Source organism: Mus caroli, unplaced genomic scaffold (genome assembly GCF_978045245.1).
Source record: "Mus caroli unplaced genomic scaffold, Mus_caroli_1 scaffold_13, whole genome shotgun sequence".
Classification (NCBI taxonomy): Eukaryota; Metazoa; Chordata; class Mammalia; order Rodentia; family Muridae; genus Mus; species Mus caroli.
Genome location: NW_028227268.1, coordinates 4,324,364 through 4,344,097, shown reverse-complemented (window position 1 = coordinate 4,344,097; position 19,734 = coordinate 4,324,364). Strand labels below are relative to the sequence as shown.

The 19,734-nt window shown below is 44.1% G+C and overlaps 1 protein-coding gene across 4 annotated transcripts in view; it reads left to right on the top strand.

Moving 5' to 3' along the window:
- The window catches only part of Tnrc6c (trinucleotide repeat containing adaptor 6C), a 105,968-nt gene that overhangs the window by 33,910 nt on the left and 52,324 nt on the right, over nucleotides 1-19,734 (top strand). For all 4 annotated transcript variants that reach the window (XM_029484058.2, XM_029484060.2, XM_029484059.2 and 1 more), the window contains exons 2-3: nucleotides 6,823-6,922; nucleotides 8,136-8,157. In XM_029484058.2, the coding sequence (XP_029339918.1) occupies nucleotides 6,860-6,922; nucleotides 8,136-8,157 (85 nt within the window). In that variant the 5' untranslated portion in view covers nucleotides 6,823-6,859. The remainder of the gene's footprint in view (nucleotides 1-6,822; nucleotides 6,923-8,135; nucleotides 8,158-19,734) is intronic.

Sequence of the window (19,734 nt, the reverse complement as noted above, 5' to 3'; positions counted from 1 at the left end):
TGTGTGTTACATGAATCAGTCCTCTCTCTTTAATCTGCTGCCTTCCCCAGCAAGTAGCATACTTTTCATCAGTCATGTCCTTAGTGAGCATACAAGATGGTCCTGAGGTTTCATCTCTTTACAAAGACAAGTAAGCCGGGCCAGCCTGGTCGACAAAGTGAGTTCCAGGACAGCCAGGGCTATACAGAGAAACCCTGTCTCGGAAAAAAAAAAAAAAAAAAAAAGAAAGAAAAAAAAAAAGAAGACAAGTAATGGCAACAGCTTGGCAGGGCACGGGAGAGTCAGGAAATAGAAGTTTCAATGAGGGTCAAGAATATACATAGCAGAAATAGGAGTAAGGACAGAAAGTTAGGGCCAGGATCCAGGATTGTCCAGGACAACTCCAGCAGGAGGCTGGTTTTGGGTGGCTAAGATCTAGTACCTAATGCTAGGTCAAATGCATGATAGCCAGGAGTTTGAGACTGCTTTAGAATGACAGACAGCTCCTTGAGAGGACTCCACAGAGAAATGCATCTATCCAGAATCACAAAGCTCCTCAGACTGTTTAGGGAAGAACAGACAGAAGCATAATTCTGTAGGTAACAGACTGGCTTTCCTCTCTAGCTGGAAGGGAGCAGGATTTCCATTTGCAAAACAGTGGCAAGGTTATATAGAAAGGCAGTCAGGAGGGAGGACTGGTACCTAAGGGAAGCGCTGGAAATAGTTCTACCAGCTTGAAAACATCCATAAGCCAACCGCTAAGCATGAACCCTGGCATAAAACCCACTGAGGTACATATTCATGAAGTGTCAGAACTCAGAAGAGGTATGTACATGCAGCTCTGTTGGGAAAGAAAAAGCATGTGACCTGAAAAGAATTTAGTACTTAGTGGCGTGGTCCTTCTGACAAGGACTGTGTGCTGAACTGCAGCCCATGGTGCAGTGCCTTCAAATCACTTTGTAACCTGACATGCCACCCCCAGCCTAACAAGAAGGAAGCTTTCACAGCTTCTAGAAATTCACTTCTGCAGCCCTTTCTTTTTTTCTTTTCCTTTAAAAATTTTTTCTTTTGCCTTTTTTATTTTATATGTATAGGTGATTTGCCTGTGTGTATGTCCATGTACCCTGTGTTTGCAGTGACAACAGAGGCCAGAAGAAGGTATCAGATTGCCTGGAGTAGAGTTACAGAAAGTTATGTAGTGCTGGGAATCAAACCTGAGTCATTGCAAGGACTCAGTGCTCTTAACTAGTGAGCCACCTCTCCAGCCCCTTCCTACCCACTCCCACCTCCACTCAGACAGGACCTCACTATGTAGCTTTGACCATCCTGAAACCCCATACAGACCAGGCTGGCCTGAAACTTACAGAGAACTGCCTGCCATCTCTAGCCCAAACCCTGCCTGTGCAGGGAATAAAGGCCTGTGCCACCATGCCAGGCTAATTAAAGAGACACTTTTGTTTTCCAGCAAGACAAGATAGCAGTTGCAGGAAGGCAAGTCATGGAATAACTAACTTGAGTTCAAAGATTGACATGAACAGTACTGGCTAGGTAAGGATGTCACTGGTTCCTTATGATGGGTCTGTGTCCTCTCCCTTCCCTGCCATTCTGAATCAATGAGAATCACTTCAACGTGAGTGAAGCGGGATTGGAGATAGAGCTCAGAGAGAGCACTTATTCTCAGAGAGGATCTGGGTTCAGCCCAGCATCTGCACAGTAGCTCACAACCATCTGTAATTCCAGTTCCTGGGGATCAGACCCACCCTCTTCTGACCTCCACTGGCTTATGCATGTGCAAATGCATACATGCAGGTAGAATATTCATATGCATAAAATGAATATTTTTAATTTAAATTTTTTTGATTCAAAATAGAAGTTGAATGTAGAAAAAAAGCTAAACCTTGGCAAAAAGTGACCATAGGATCCTGGAAAGATGTACAGAATGCCAGTAGCCTATGAGAGTGCGCTCAGCATTGCTGAGACCATAGGAGGGTTCTGATTACAGCTGAATGAGCCAGTTAGTGTAGTCAGATTCACAAAGGAGAGGGGAGGCGGCGAGAGGGGAGAAATGGGCAGTTTCTGTTTTGAAAGGGGGAATGTGCTAGTTACATGGCAGTGGGGATAATAACACTACTAAGACATAGCCCCCCCCCCTTTTTAAAGATTTTTTATTTATTATATGTAAGTACACTGTAGCTGTCTTCAGACACACTAGAAGGAAGCTTTCACAGCTTCTAGAAATTAACTTCTAGAGGGCGCCAGATCTTGTTACAGATGGTTGTGAGCCACCATGTGGTTGCTGGGAATTGAACTCTGGACCTTCGGAAGAGCAGTCAGTGCTTTTAACCACTGAGCCATCTCTCCAGCCCCCATAGTCCTCTTTTTTTAAATGATAAAGAATATATCACTTATTTGGACAAACTGACCTGCAAGTAAGTCTTTGTGCCCTAATGTCCTGTGTTAGCTTCTTACATTTGTTTTGAGAACATTATACACGAACACTGTGTCTGTATCACGCTCACCTTCCTCTAATTCTTCCATGCTTCCTCCCTCCCAAATGTTTAATTATAACTTACATATATATTCATATGTGTGTGTGTGTGTGTGTGTTTACCCACATTATACACGCCTTTGTGCAATCTGCTGAGTCCATTTAGCATTGCCTGTTTGTATACATGTCCAGGGTGGACCTCTTGGGATTAGACAACATGACAATGTGAGAGCTTGTCCATGGGGGAAAGTGATTGTCCCTCTCCGAGCAGCCGTTGACCACTGTAGCCCTTCGTTTAGGGGTAGAACCTTGTAGAGTTTCCTATGTCCATGTTGGCATGCGTGCTGCCCTTGTTCAGTGAATGATGTTGCAAGTTCCTGGGTGCATTTTCCCTGTCATGACTAAGCAGCACTGTCTAGCTTAGTGTCCCAGGCTGCTCCCTTTTCCATGATGCTCCCTTACCTTAGGAGTGGGGAGTTGTGCTGCAGATCTGTCCATTGGGACTGGCCACTCCTCTGCCAGCTGCTCTCTGGATGTGGCCTAACCTTTATCTATTGCAAAAACAAGAGTCTTTGATGAAGGAGGAAAACCGTGAGGCCCATGAACTGCACAGACAGGCCTGAGCAATACGTACTTTAAAATGCTTAAAGAGAAAATTGCAACATACACTTTAGCAGAAGTCTTAGTTTTTTAAAACTGGTGTACTGTAGGGTTAATGGGGCCCAGCTTCTGCCTCCGTTCCACCACAATGTTTGGCCGCCCCAGGAGGCAGGACTCAGGGAGTTGATTGCGCTTACCCCATGCCATAGCTGGGCGGATGTCAGGGCATAGGGCAGCCCAGGGAACTGCTATGGGGGCTGGGAAGCCAGGCCATCCAGGGGACTACATAGTGAGACCCTGCCTCAAAGGAATAAAGAAAAGGTTCCACAAAAAGAGAAACAGCAGAGCCAGGCTGTAGGGTGAAAGATCAGATTTCACCCTGGAAGTCTCCACCCTGGAACTTCCCCCACTAAGAAACCCTATATAAAGCTTGTCTCCTGGTCAGTTTGCTGCTGCTTCTTGCCCAAGCAAGGGCAGCCACCCTCTCATGTCTCTCCCAATAAACCTGTGTGAGGTTTGTTGTGTGCTGTGACTTTATGGTATTCTTGGCTCTCCACTGCCACGATGTCTTTCCCTTTAGAGCTGTAACACCTTCGTTGGGGAAGCCTTCCTCTTCAGAGCTGTAACACTTACACAGGCCCTATCCACCATTACCAAAACCACAAAAAAGAAACAAGCCCCACATTCCCTAGAATGGATCATTAAGTAACACAGATGAAAGGGGATAATAAGTATACCTCATTTATTGTTTTTAAAAAGAAGCATATGACCGGGCAGTGGTGGTGCACTACAAGTCAGTTCCAGTACTCAGTAGGCAGAGACAGCAGATCTTTGTGAGTTCGAGGCCAGCTTGGTCTACAGAGCCATTTCCAGGACAGCCAGGGCTGTTACACAGAGAAATTCTTATCTCAAAGAAAGAGGAAAGAAGGAAGGAAGGAAGGAAGGAAGGAAGGAAGGAAAATTTGGTTTGATTCAATTTCAAGACACTCCAGCTTCCCTGCTTCCTAGGATTTGCAGGTGTGCACCACCAAGCAACCAGCTAGAGCCACAGTGCTTTTGGTTTGTGAAGGATGTGGAGGGTGGTGACCCAGGGCCATATTTGTGCTGGAACAAGAGCTTTGCCCCCAGTCCCATAAAGAGCGTTCTTGAGGATACCCAAGGAACTTTCAGCTTAAGATTGCCTCTAAGATGACACCAGTTGACACACAGGAAAGGAGTCTCTCCTTTCCTCTTTGTACTGTGAGTGCTTTCCCATGGGCATGTATTATAAAAATGTGATTAGATATTAATAATGAAAAGTGGCAGATGTACAGTTAGAGTAGGAGTGGTTGCTACTGGGGTGCTTTGTCATGTAAACAGCCAGCTGAAGAGTAACTGGCCTTAGTCACTTTAATGTTGCAGATGAATAGAAATTAAGCAGAAGTCATTTTATTCCTCCTACCATTGGATACTTCTGTAACAAGAACAAGCCCCTACCTCCCTACCTGCTCTTTTACGGTTCCTCTCTGAGGATAATTGAAGGGTCTCGGTGTGCTGTAGGCTGAGAAAGCCTGACTGTGGCCGCTGGCAGCCACTGCTGTCGCAGTTTTATTTTCTTTCTAGATGTATGACTGAAGCTGCATGGTTGCAGCATACCTGGTCACACTCAGACCTGCCTGCAGCTGGAATGCAGTACATGCAAATGGCTCAGTGTGTTTACATCTTTTACCATGGAAACATTCCTGGAGAGTATCTCTAAGGTCATGAATAGTAATTTTTCAGAGTTGTTAATATGTAGAGATTCTGGAGTCATCTGAAAGCTCTAAATACTGCCAGTGCCAGCGTCCTGTCCACAAAGATTTCATTGAGATGGGTTGCAGCGGGCTGGGCTTGGAAAGTGCTAAGCTCCCCACGTTCATTCTGACCTTCCGGGAGCCACAGACTGAGTACACTGTTTTAAAGGAAAAATACTCAGATACCCCACCATATCAACTCAAATTGATTTTATTATGATAGTATTTTGTTATTGCCTCTAGTTTGAAATTCCTTATGGGTAGTTGCATGTAAAACACATTGGTAAATGCAAAATTATTAAATACGAGGCAGCGTCTACGCATGAGTGAATGGTGCCTTGGCTGAAGCTTTGGGGCACATTACTCTTCTAGTTTAGCTGTTGAATATGTCTGCCCACCTGTATTAGTCTAGGTCCAGTGAGGATGGAGAAGCTTTACAGTGGTATAAATGGGTATGTTTCATTCAAGAAAGAAGTGGTGATAATAGGATTAACTGTAAACTGGGCATGGTGGCACACGCCTTTTATTCTAGTGCTCAGAAGTCAGAGGCAGGGGATCTCTGGGTTTAAGGCCAGTCTGGTCTGTATACTGAATTCCAGGCCAGGCAGGACCACATACTGAGACCCTGTCTCAACAAACAAGCAAACAAACAATTAACTATAGAAAGTGGCATGAACCCTAAGCTGATGAAGCCCTAGCTAATAAGAAGGGAACCCCACTGGAAAGCTGTCACACTAGGAGCAGTGCACAGATTTGCTGAATGAGCATCAGGAAGCACTTTAAGCTACCTGTTCTTCAACTAGAGCACACGGAAAATGCAAGCCAGTTACAACCAGCAACCCCTCAGCTTGTGCTCCCATTGAAAAGGAGCCTGGGCAAGTTGATGGCTAGGTATGTGTGTGTGGTATCGGTGCAGCAGGCCTGGAGCCCCCTGTTTCTGTTATGAGGGCCACTATAATGGGAGAGCCATGGGAGACATGGGTAGGTGGCTAGTAATAAGAGGACTGGAATAAGATCAGTGTTGAGAGTGCCATTGGATGGGATGCTAGACTTCCAAAGCTAAGGTTGCGGATGCTAACTAAGCCTAGGTCTGTAGCCATCATCAGGGCTTCATGCCCACATCGCAGCACCACAGCACCAGGTGTCAAGAGGGCCCTTCTTCTCTACCAAGGAGAAAGCTCCCTGTGGTGCTGACTGAAGGAGAGGGGCCAAAGCCTGGGTTACTGGACGAGCACGGAGCGATCAGGAGATAGTGCCCACCAACATAAACTACCAGGGCTAGCTCTAGCTCTACAGCCCAGCTGTTGGCTACCTTCACTTCTTAAAGCAGAATTCTCCCGTGTTGCATATCTTGTAATAGCTCTCCAGCTGAACAGGGTTCTATATAAAAAGATAGTCCTTTTGTCAAACAAACATGAAATTAGAACCTGACTTGTTGGGTAAGGTAGATAGAATTCACAAATGTGCATTTCTAATAGGTAACACCCAGTGATGACAGTCTCTGAGACAACGCTTTGATAATCCCTTACTCTGTAGACCCCATGTAAAGTAAAGCCCTGCACTAGTCTATTTCTCCACAGTTGTGGGCAGAACAAATGAGACAGTTAAGCTACTTCACAAAAAGGCAGGGCAGCTGCTATAGTACTGGAGGTGAACCTCCATTTCTGACATCCTCTCAAAGTGGCTCTATCCTGTTTATGACATTGTCTAGCTCAAGACTTTGTGCACAGATAATATCCCTATCCTGTATCTTGAGTGTTGAGTTTCAAACCCAGGGCCTCTCACATACGAGGCAAACGAGCACTCTGCGACTGAGCGATGGGAGCAGCAGCTCCTACGTGCAGATTGACCAGTCTTCTCCTCTTTATCCTGTAGGCCTCCCAGACAGTACAGTCCTGTGCCACCAGGCCTGGTTGCTTTTTTACTTCTTCATTGGCTTTAAAGTAGACATCATACTAACACTGCTCCTTAAATATTTAATAGGGTAAAAGAACAGGAAACACAAGAAGAGGAACGTTTGATGGAAGAAAAGAAAAAGAAAAAGCAGGAAGACAAGAAAAAGAAGGAAGGTGCTCAGAAAAAGGTTTGCTAGAATCCCTTTTCCCATGGCCTTCTGGGTCGTGTCTGTGTTAACATAGCTATCTCATGGCCAAGGTTGATTCTGTTACTTTTTTAAATCAATATGTTGAGTCTATAATTAGTAAATATAGATGTTGCGTCTATAATTAGTAACTATAGATACTTGACTAGTGAAGCGAGAACAATGCCAGCTACTGAAGGTCTTTTCTGAAGACGCATGATGTGTCTGGGGCCGTGTAATTAATGTGTAAAGAATGTTCGGGCCGCGTCCTGAGGCTGGACTGTGCTCAGCCCGGAGCAGCCCTATCTGAGGTACCAGGGAGAACCAGGACACTGACAGCATTAGTAAAGCTAGAAATCGTTTTTTCAGTCTTAGTAAATATTCTTTTTGTTTGTTTGTTTTTCGAGACAGGGTTTCTCTGTGTAGCCCTGGCTGTCCTGGAACTCACTGTGTAGACCAGGCTGGCCTTGAACTCAGAGATCCGCCTGCCTCTGCCTCCCGAGTGCTGGGATTAAAGGTGTGCGCCACCACGCCTGGCTTGTAAATATTCTTTATAAATCCTTATAAATAAATAAGTTCTATAAGCCAGTCTGAAGAGATGACTCAACAGTTAAAAACATTAAAAAAATCTGTTTTTAGAGTTCTTTAAACTTTATAGTCATATTTCCTTTTTCTTTTTTAAAGATTTATTATTATATCTAAGTACACTGTAGCTGTCTTCAGACACACTAGAAGAGGGCTGCTCGTCCAAAGGTCCTGAGTTCAAATCCCAGCAACCACATGGTGGCTCACAACCATCCATAATGAGATCTGACACCCTCTTCTGGGGTGTCTAAAGACAGCTACAGTGTACTTACGTATAATGAACAAATCTTTAGGAAAAAAAAGGGGGAGCTTGCTTTAAAAATACATATTCATTTTCTCTCTCTCTCTCTCTCTCTCTCTCTCTCTCTCTCTCTCTCTCTCTCTCTCTCCTTCCCTCCCTCTCTCCCCAAAATTAAAGTAAAAGAAAGAAAAACAGAGGCAGGCAGATCTTTATAGGTTTGAGGCCAGCCTGCTCTGCACAGTGAATTCCAGGACAGTCAAGGCTCCATGTCTCAAAGAAACTAAGGAAAAAAAAAAAACCTAAAATACTTAAAAGTTTGCTCATAAACCTTCATCAGTGTGGACATTGCTACAATTGTTTCTAAAGAAGTTCTGATTTTTTTTTTTTCAGGCTGCTGATCAAAAAACCAAAGGTAAGTTTGTTTATTTTTATACTTTGTGAGGGGCATACTTTTTATAGTAGTATCAAACTTTGCAATGGTGTGACTTTTGTAAAATTTATGTTTATAGGTGTTTTGCTTACATGTTTGTCTGTGTACCAAGTGTGTACAAAGGCCAGAATAGAGCCTTGGATCTCCTAGACCTGGAATTAAGACAGCTGTGAGCCACCATGTGGGTGCTATTATATACTTCTTTTTGTCTTCCCTTGGACACAGTTGCACAAGTAGATACTTGCATTGTAAGGACGTTTGTAAAGGTTCTGTCAGCTGTGGTCTGTATTAATACTCCATGTCTAGTTGGTATCTTGTAGTTTTGTTTTGTTGTTTAAGATTGTTTTAAAATTTTATTTTATTTATATAAGTACACTGTAGCTATCTTCAGACACACCAGAAAAGGGCATAGGATCCCATTACAGATGGTTATGAGCCACCATGTGGTTGCTGGGATTTGAACTCAGGACCTCTGGAAGAGCAGTCAATGCTCTTAGCCACTGAGCCATCTCTCCAGCCCAGCATCGTTTGTGTAGTTTTAAAGTCAAAATTATGTGTAGAATTTGAAATTGAGCAGGACTTGGATTAAGTTCTTGGTTTTATTTTTAGTAAATGCAGAATTGGTGGAACTACGGCTTTTGCCCCTGTGTAAAAGTCCTTGGTCCTTGTTACTAGAGTCACATCAACAGATGAGTTTACTGTTAAATGCGTATTGAAGCAGCAGGGTACCAGGTCATCTCCTCTGCTCTGTTAAAATCTTTTCAGAAGGCTCCAGAAGGACTGGTCATGGCTGTATTTGAATTTATGATTTCAAATAAAACAGTGTTTTTTACTGTCATTTACAAATATGGAACTCTTCCTGCATTGTTTATATGCCCCCCCTCTTTGTGTGTTTGTGTCCCATTTTCATAATCTGCTTCATTGTCGTTGGTGAGTCTTTACTTCTCAGGCTGTGACTGCTCACAACTGTGTGGTAACTGAAGTACACTCTCCTGCCTCCTCTTGTGGAGTCACTGGTTTCTGTAACTGTGGATGACTGACTCTGCTGGGCTCTTGTATCTCCTCTCAGATGCTGGGTTTTTGGGAACAGTTTGTTGGTAACTGTAATTGGCCTTTGGATTTGTCCTAAACTGTGTGTATACTTCTAGAATTATAAAGAATCTAAAGTCTTCTACATAATTTTCTTTTTTAGTTAATTATTTCTGTGTTAAATGTATGAGTATGTTGCCAGCATGTTTGTATGTGCACCACAAAATGTGTGTCTGGCATTCATTGAGGCCAAAAGAGGGTGCTGGATCCGTTGGAATTGGAAAGTGGTTTTGAGCTGATGTGGAAGTGCTAGGAACTGACCCAGGTCCTCTGAAAGCGCATCAAGTGCTCTTACCCACCAAGCCCATCTCTCCAGCCTCATTTGTTTCCTAAGAAATAGTAGTAGTGTCAGGTTTTGATTTTCTCACAGCCTGTCATCACTCAATCCCACCAGGATCAGCTGCTGTGAAGTGGCTCTCATGCCTGGTGCTGGTATTGGACAGGACATGATGTGCTGATGAGATGTTAAACAGCAGCATAAGACAGGCTTGCATTTGCCCTTTCCTGTTCTCTTTGCCTCCTGGCATGGCCTGGCAGTACATAGTGCAGGGGCTACGCCTGCCTGTCCCTGCACTCTCCCCAGAACCCTCACTCAGCTCCTGCCTTTATTTAGACTTGTTCTAGCATTAATGAGTCCCCTTGTTGCTGCTGTCATTGGGGACAGGAAGGAATCTAAAGCTACAGAGTTCACTACCAAACATTGAGGATTTGTGGGACATCATACAGTGGACCCTGGTCCCCCTTCTCCTATGTCTGCAGCCAGTGAGCTTCAGAGCAGTGGTATCAGGATGCCTTCTGAGAAAGACAGCAGCACTCCCAGCAGGGGGCTTAGCAGTCCCTCCCCATCTGCCAGTCTAGTAGAGAACACACTTCTCTCTCCTTTATAAATTTGAAAGTGGTGTTTTGTTTGTTTGTTTTAGAAATTCTGCCTTTCAGGATCATACTTAAAATAGAGATTGTCTCTGGCTATCTTTTCTTTTTTGAAAATAATCATTTTGCAGGGGCGGGGTGCAGGGGGCTAGAGAAATGTCTCAGGGGTTAGGAGCATCAATTCCCAGCAATCACATTGTGGCTCACAACCATCTGTAATGGGATCTGATACCCTCTTATGGTGTGTCTGAAAACAGTGACAATGTGCTTGTTTACATAGTACAAATAAATCTTTAAAAAATGTTTATTTTTTTTTATGTGTTTGGGCATTGTGACTGTATGTATTATCTACAGAGGCTGGAAAAGGGAATGTCCAGTCCCCTGGGAGAAGAACTGTAGGTTGTTGTGAGCTGCCATGTGAGTGCCAGGAATCAAACCCTGGTCTCTGTTAAAGCAGCCAGTGCTCTTTAACCCCCAAACCATCTCTCTAGAACCAGGCTAGTTTTTCAAGTCCTGGTCTGTGATTTCTTTGTGGAAGTCTCATTCTTGTTTTAAAGATCAGAACAAGAAGATGAGTTGTGGAGCATCCTTTTTCTGGCACCCCGCCCTTAGGTTGTATCATCAGGAACACTGTTTTCTTTGTAGACAGGACATACACTGTTGTTCCTCTCTGGAGCTGTTTGCAAATGGTGGGTCTTTTACCAGAATTTCTCTCCCTCTGGGCCTTCACTGTCTCTGTTGGTAGAGGAAACTCTACATTAATGCCTTCCTGTTACAAAAGCAAAACAAAGCAAAACATTTATTGAAAATACTTGGGAGACAAAAACTGTAGGGTCATGAGTGGTCTCTCTGTCTCTGTCTCTGTCTCTCTCTCTCTCTCTCACACATACACACACACACACACACACACACTCCTAAGAGAAATGTCTTATTTCCCAGTCACTGTTTATTAACCACCCTGTATATCTCATTATATTATTAATGTCAATACACTGCTTTCCACAGCTTATACTCCCCTCAAACCTGAGCACTAAGCCATTTCAAAGCCTTCCTGCCAGCCTGTTCATAGACAGAATCAGCCTGGAACACTCTCCTGCACCTACCTGTCTTTGCACTAGTTACTAAAGAAGGGCAACTGAACACGCAGGCTTCCTGCCCCTGTGAGACCCTCAGTGTGTCTTGGTAGGAGTGATGGGTGGGGTTGGCTGCATCCTGCTGTGCACTGTGCTGCCCTGTGTGTCGCTGCTGCTTAATTAGTGACTGAGGTCCAGACAGCAGCAATCTCTTTATTTAGGGCCCTGCCCTTAATTTGGGTATGAATAGTAATAATAGTTTTTTTTTTTTTCTTTCTTTCTTTTTTGGTTTTTCGAGACAAGGTTTCTCTGTGTAGTCCCGGCTGTCCTGGAACTCAGAAATCCACTTGCCTCTGCCTCCCGAGTGCTGGGATTAAAGGTGTGCGCCACCACACCTGGTTCAATAGTTTGGTTTTGGTTTTGGTTTGTTTTTTGGTTTTTGGTTTTTTTCAAGACAGGGTTTCTCTATACAGCTCTGGCTGTCCTGGAACTCACTTTGTAGACCAGGCTGGCCTCGAACTCAGAAATCCATCCGCCTGCCTCTGCCTCCTGAGTGCTGGGATTAAAGGCGTGCCCCACCACGCCCGGCTTTGTTTTTTTAATCTGTGAACTTTGTGAGTCTCAATTTTGTATCATGTTTTCTGAGGCTTTTCATGGGCTGATTTGGGAGGTAGAGGGCAGATTAACCATATGGTACTACCCATAAATGATTGATTTTATATTCATGAAATAAAAAGTTTTCCTATAAAAAGCTCAAATTTAGTCAGATCATCTACAAAAGCAAGTGCTTTGATGTTTGGTTGTGGCTCATCTCAGGAGATTACTAAGTTAGGGTCTCAGTGGACTGAGTGTGGGACTGACTGCTCACTTTGTAATTGCTAGTTCTCAGAAAACCATTGTTAAAGTCAGTGCAAACCATGTGAAACCATATTCTCTCAGCATGAGCACTTCGCCCAGTACTACAATCAAACTTTGGCTGTGTGTGTTATAAGTGAAATGCAATAAATTGCACATATTAAAAGAGAACAGTTTGCCATATGTTGGAATGTGTGCTCTTGTGAAACCAATGACACCAAGCAATCCCCAAGAGTTTCTTTGTTCCTCTTCACCCCCATTTCTGTTATCTCCTCCTTGGCTATCTGCCCTGATCAAACACTGGCCCACTTTTGCCGTAGAATTGACTCTATTACATAATGTATACCGAATGGACTCATATGCCATTGTCTTGCTCAGCAGAATATGTGGGGATTCATCCACTTGTGTGCCACTGGTTCCTCCCTTTTTCTTGCTGGGTACTGTTCGATTGTGCATGTATACCATTAGCTTGCCCATCCATTCATCCACTCCTGGGCATTTGATTTTTTTTTTTATTTCTTTTCTTTTAGACATTTGTGTCAAGGTCTTAGAATGGTATATACCTGGATTTTTTTTCTTGAGTTAAATACATGGAAAAGAATAGCTATAATCATTTTCTCAAGAGGCTGCAAACTCTTGAGGAGTTTCCAGAGTGATTGTACTGTTTCACAGTTCCGCCTTCCACCAGCTTGTGTGTTGGGCCTTGTTATGATTCCTAATACTTAATGGTGTTTGTCTTCGTCAGGGTTCCATTTCCCTTGATGAAACACTATGGCCAAAAAGAAAGATGGAGAGGAAAGGTTACTCGGCTTACACTTTTCATCATTGAAGGAAGTCAGGACAGGAACTCAAACAGGGCAGGAACCTGGACACAGGAACTAATGCAGAGGCCATGGAGGGGTGTTGCTTACTGACTTGTTCCCCATGACTTGCTCAGACTGCTTTCTTAAAGAACCCTGAATCACCAGCCCAGAAATGGTACCACCCACAAAGGCCTGAGCCCTCTCTCATCAGTCAATAATTAAGAGCACGCCCTACAGCCCTAAAGCCTGGGGGCTTTTTCTTTACTGAGACTACCTTCTCTCAGATGACTTTGTCCTGTATCAAGTTGACATAAAACCGTCCACCACAGTGTGAACATTATTTTCACGTCCTTATTTGCCATCTATGGATCTTGTCTGAGGCGTGTCTGTTCCCATCAGCTGCCTGTCTTCACACTGCTTACTTGTGAGTCTCAGCTGTCCTCTTGAGCTGCACAGAAAGGCTCAGCACTCTCTCCTGTTAGCCTGATGTCCTCTTTCGTAACATGCATGACTTGATAACCTTGAAAGATGATGACATTCCTGCATAGTACAAGCTTGCATTACTCACACTCTGCTACTGAAATTTACTAGTCAGCTCATTCGCTACCTTAACAGGTAAGTAAAGACCTACTGGATGCTCTGGATGAGTTCTGTTCTCACAGATACTGTGGTAGCGAGTTGGATACATAAGCAAGTGAGTGCAATACAATTTCTGATGTTGTGATCTCCTTATGTCACACTTTTTACCTGAAAAGATTTACAGTTAGTTATCTTTTCATGAACTGTTTCTGTCCTTTTAAGGACTGGAAGATTATTTGCTTTTAAAAATAAATGAGAGTAGGGCATGGTGGCATACACATTCAATCCCAGCTTGGGAGGTAGAGGTAGGTAGATCCCTGGAGCTAGGGCCAAGCCTGGTCTACATAATGAGTTTTAGGTCAGCCAAAACTACATAGAGAGACCCAGTCTCAGGGAGGAGAGATAGAAAAACCCTTTGTCCTTGTCTCATGGAGGATGGATGTAGATCACAACTATCCACTCCGCACATCTTTAGTAACTGCAGTGGCTGCTGGGCAAAGAGTGACTTGGTTGGATGAGGCAGGAGTTACGGAAGGGATCTGTGGGTAGTGGACTGAGATCTGAAAGGTGACTAGAATTTCATAAGCCTGGATGAGAGACAGGAGAGAAGTTAGACCCCCACAGAGAGAACAAGTTTTGCTGGGCTTAAGGGTGGGTGGTAGGACACTTTCCAGAACAAAACAGAAAATTGGTGTAGCACCTGAGGAGTGGCAGAGGAGAGTGTGTGGTCAGGGCTACAGGGAGTGGCCCCCTTCCTTCTCCCCAGCTTCTCTCACTGGTTCAGTGATTTGACATGGGCTCTTTCTTCTGGCAGTTTGAACATTCTACATTTGCTGGGAAGTAGACCAAAATTTTAGCTCTTTTCACAAGCTCTTTTCACACAATAAATTTACTAATTTATTAAAAATAATGCATGCAGCCCTGTGGAAGTTCTATTCAGCATATTTGTATCCTAGAACACCTGAGACCCAAGTATATTCAAGACTCTTTCTGAGATGGAGGAAGCCCTGTTTGTCCCGGAGTGTGTGCACTTGAGGGCCACAGACTGTGAAACAGGATGAGGAGAGCACTGGGAAGCATTGTGCATCCTCCGTTGTCTGCCCAGTGTGTTGCTGTGGTAGAAATCGATATGGATGAATTCAAAAGACCAGTGGTCATTAATGCTGTATGGCTTACTCAGCTTGATACAACACAGCTTTCAACCTTATTATTCTTATTGTTATTAGCCACTATAAATATAACTGTACAGATAACATTAATGTTATCTAGGGCACGATATTGAAAGTAGCACTTGATTTAATTTGAATACCTTTCAGAGTAGCTGGCACGATGCATGTGGTGCAGAGCATCCCTGCAAACGTCAGTTCTCAGGCCCACTGATCACACAGATGGCTCCTCGCTGCCATCTCCCTACAGCCCCAGGCCAACACCTGGATAAATCAATTGTACAGTTGTTGAACGAAGGGCGCCTTCTTCCTCAGAAGACCACGAGGCAAAGAAAGGCGCAGGAGAGGTGGTTTGTATCTTAAGCAGTGACGGCAGTCTGACCATGCACACTACACTGAGAACTCTTTAGCAGCAGAGCATGGGAAGGAACCAGGTAGGCAGCAGGTGGCATCCTGTCTCTGATGCCAGCAATGCCAAGAAACCAGAAGCAAGGCTGAAAGTCAGACTCAACACACAGGGGTCCAATAGCACGGCCGAGAAGGCTGAGAGGAGCATAAGGAGAAGCACAGTCATGGCTGTGGCTGGCTAGCTGAATGGCCCAGGACCTGAGACACAGTTCTTGTTCCGTGGCTCTTTAGAGATGCTAAGACCGAAAGGTCGGAAAGATTTACCAACTGACATCTGATCTTCTGGAGCCTGGTCTATGGAGGACTTGGCGAGCTGGGCCAGATAGGACCATGCTGCTGAAGTCCTTAACAGAAAACAGAAAATCACTTGTTAGAATAGAGTTTTCAGAGATTGTCTCTTTCTTAAATAATATATCTATCTTTTGCCAGCAGGTGTCGCCCTCACTTAAGGAAAACATGAAAAACTATTAGGTAGTGAAACTAAGACTTTGAGCTTGTTGGGAGCTTTTTCGAAATGTGGCCCTAGATGCCTTTGTCTGAAGAGGAGGATGGCAGAGTGGTCTTGATACCCTACGTCTTAGGACAGGAATAGAATCAGAAATTTAGATCTGAAAAAAGCAGAAAACAAAAAAATACTGGCTTAATCAGAAGTTTTCTCAGCACATTATATCTCGGCAGCTCCCCCTGCTCAGGGTTGTTGGCTGGATACCTCACTGCTTGCTCGTCCAGCCATCTCCTTTCTCTAGGTCCCAAAGGACCAGCTCAAGGTGTTAGCAGTTCTGGCAGCTGGAAGCAGGCTGTGAAACATGTAGACCAAAAACTGAGCATGTTCATGCTACTCTCCAGGCCTCCCAGTCTCTGTTACTGTGATATATAGTAAGTTATGTTTCTCCATCTGGGCAGCTGAGAATTGAACCCTAGACCTCTGGAAGAATAGCCAGTACTCTTAACCGCTGAGCTAGCTAGCTAGCCCCAAGAAAACAAAATCTTATTTTTTTAAGATTTATTTATTTATTATATGTAAGTACACTGTGGCTGTCTTCAGACACCCTAGAAGAGGGCATTAGATCTCATGACAGATGGTTGTGAGCCACTATGTGGTTGCTGGGATTTGAACTTTGGAATAGCAGTCAGTACTCTTAACCACTGAGCCATCTCTCCAGCCCAAGAAAATAAATTCTTAAATGTAATATATTTCTGAGAAACTTGTTCAAACTTTTCTTATTGGAGAGCACACTTCCATTTCCTGGAAAAGTCCTGTCCAGCAGAAACATCATGCAATGCAAAGGGCTGAGTGTGTACCTCAGTGATAGAGTAGAGTGTGTGAGGAGACCCTGCATGTGATCCTCAGGAGGGAGAGAATAAGGAGAGAGAAGACAAGGTAAGAAGGGGAGAGAGGCAGAGGGAGAGGGAGGAGAGAAGAAATTGCATTTAGCTCACAATGATGACATATGCCTATAGCTATACAGATGGTTGAAGCAGAGGATCACTTGAGCCCAGGTGTGTGAAGCCAGCCTGAGCTCCATGTTTTGTTTTGTTTGAGATGTGGTCTCGTGTAGTTTGGGCTTGCTTTAAACTTGCTGTATAGCTGAGATTACTTTGAACTCCTTATCATGCTGCCTGTACTGTCCAGTGGCTGAGATGAGAGGCTTGTGCCACCATGACTGGTCACAAGGGGACTCTCTCTGTCTTACACTCACAGCACATCTCTGTAGCCTCACATGGTTACAATTTTTATTTTCCCAGTTGTTGATTCAGTTGGGTACGAAATCATGGGTTGTGCTTCATTGCTGTCCTACAGAAAGAAACACTTGGCTCATCCCCAGGGACTTATTGCTCCACTCTTGGATATCTTCATTTGGAAGGGAAATGACTTCCAAGTGGCCCTTCCCAGCTAACAGCTTAAGATAAAGCCTGGACTCAGGGCTAGAGGCAGCACTGGGGTTTATTTGCTTCAAAGACAAGGCTATCTGGATGCCTACTCCCGAATAGCCCAGAGCATGACTGAGAACAAAAATTTGGAGTCCATTGGTGTGAAGGACCCAGAGAGCAGTAAGGGGTAGGCAGCTGCTCCTGACCATCCTGCTGAGTGTGGCTCTCTTGTATTTGGAGCTCTCTGCTGGGATGGAGAGGAGGGGCTGATGCTCTCTGAGCATGTGCCTTCCTCTGTTAAAAGTATCACCTCCCCTTTTCATTCTGTGATGATGAACAAGATCTTCACAGCAAAGAATGTGGTTGGGGATGGCATTCATATTTGTTCAAAATCATCTGCATTCTTTGAGGGAGTATTTGCAGAAGACCTGAGGATACAGGGCTGCTGTCTTTTCCTAGGGGACTTGTGTGTCCAGTAGTCTAAGAATACAAATAATTCTGTTCTGTACCAGTAAACAGCAAACTTCTCCTGTAAAGGACTGAATGGTGACTGTTACAGAGTTAGGAGCCCATAACTGGTCTCTGCCATGCCTGCTTTGTTTTCTCCCTCCCATCCTTTAAAATTGTGAGAAGCAATTTTCTGAGTTTCTGCCAGTCTTTACTCTCTCGGAGCAGTTATCAAGGGAAAAGGGAGGTTTCGGGGATATCACACACGCCTAATATGCCAGACAAGCAACATGGGACAAGGAACTGAATATTCTATATTCATATGTCTTAGACTTTGGTGGCTTAGATGGCATGCAAAGTAACGGACTTACAGCATTTGCTTACTTAATAGGAATTTCTTTTTCTATAATGGGTTTAGCAACAACAACAAAAAATAGCCCTGAATTTGTCCTTTTGTCTAGTTAGTTAGTTAGTTAGTTAGTTAGGGGATAGTACATAGGACAGGAGGGTGTACATTTCACAGCCACACGTGGAGGTCAGAGAACAGTGGTGTGGGATTGATTCTCTCCTGCCACCTTTACATTGGGTGCCAGGAATTGAACTCAAGTCTCCAGGTTTATAAGGCAAATACCTGTATGTGATGAGCTGTCTTCCTGTCTCTTTCAATCTTTTGTAAAAAATACTGGTGGTGTAGTAGGATAGACCTGGACTGTCTTCTGGTGCTGATCTGTGACTGTGTTGTCACTGGCTTAGTCATCTTTGTGGCTTGGGCAGTAGGGAGGCAAGAGTGACCCTCAGTGGTAACCACAGGAGAGAGGTCTTTGGCCTGAAGACTAGAAGTAAGAACATGGGGTCACACTGTGGCATTGGATTTAAGAACCAGGAAGTCATTTTCAGCTTGCACAGTGTGCCTTTATGGGCAAACACAAGCAGAAGAGGAAGATAGGGAGGAGTGGGAAATAAGGAGCAGGAAGAGGCAGCTGACATAGTCTGAGACATCTGGCTTTTACAGAGGAGGGAACTTAGAGAAGGAGCTGGGGGAACGGGCTGGGGAGTTATCCAAGGCTGTTGAAGAAGGGAGCATTTCTCCGCCCTCCGTAGCAACATGAGTGACTGAGATTCTTTTCTCTTGAAACAATGGTATCTGCAGTATTGAAGCAAGAAAAGATGTAAACATCTATAAACAAGTTAATCTAATACCCAACCTTTAGTAGGTCTTCATCTCTGCTCTGGAGAGTCATGGGTGGAAAATCATGGCCCATGAAGACACCATCCATCTTTCTTCTTTCCCTGAGACCTGCCACCTGGTATACATGTGCCACTAGAAAAGAAGAAAGCAAAACACATAAATAAAAACAGTGCCTCTATGTGTGTCAGCATTTGGGAAATGTGTCACACTATGAGTGACTATAGTCTTATTCTTAGGTGAGTGCTAACAGATGTGTAACACAAAGAATAGTGTGTTAAAGCCAGGCAGTGGTGGTGAATGCCTTTAATTCCAGCACTTGGAAGGCAGAGGCAGGTGGATTTCTGAGTTTGAGGCCAGCCTGGTGTATAGAGTGAGTTCCAGGACAGCCAGAGGTACACAGAAAAACCCTGTCTCGAAAAACTAAAAAAAAAAAAAAATTAGTGTTGATTGCATTTCTGTTGTGGCAGAAACTTGGGAAGGTTTTGCCTAGTTGCTTTTACTTTTTCTGCAGAGTAAAGTCAAATTTATCTTCTGGGAATGAGAGGCTAAGGTAGGGTAGTAACGCAGTAGAGGCTTGAAAGTGAAAGGTGTTTGGATGAGTTGTTGACACAGGAACACATAGGGTTATCAGGACTTTGCTCTAGAAAGGGCTCCCCGAGAGTCTTAGGCAGAGTCACTACAGAGAGAGGATTCAGTGGCTTTCTTGATAGGCACGGGTGATAGACAGAACCTAGTATACAATAGAGCCTATGCTGGAAGACCACGACTGGGCTAATAAAGGAAAGGAGAAAGGTTATAGACCCTAGTGTGTCTTACAATAGTAGCAACTCAGAAGGGCTTCCTTGTACCTAAGAGAGATACCTGACATGGCTAGAGAGATATCTCAACAGTCAGCCACACTGGCAGTTCTTCCAAAGGACCCAGGTTCTATTCCCAACACCCACATAGCAGCATACAGTCATCTGTAACTCCAGTTCTAGGGGATCTGATACCCTCTTCTGGCCTCCATGGGTACTAGGCATGCACTCCAACACGTAAATACAATACCTGGAATTGTTTCTTAGCTCAGTAGTATAGAGCTTTTATTCAGCCATGAAAGGAAAGAATAAGTTAACTAGGTAGAAACTTTCCCTCTCTATTTTGGATAATGGTTTACACTGAGAATGATGGTAGGTCTGGGTAGTAAGGGTCAGATCAAAAGATCTGTG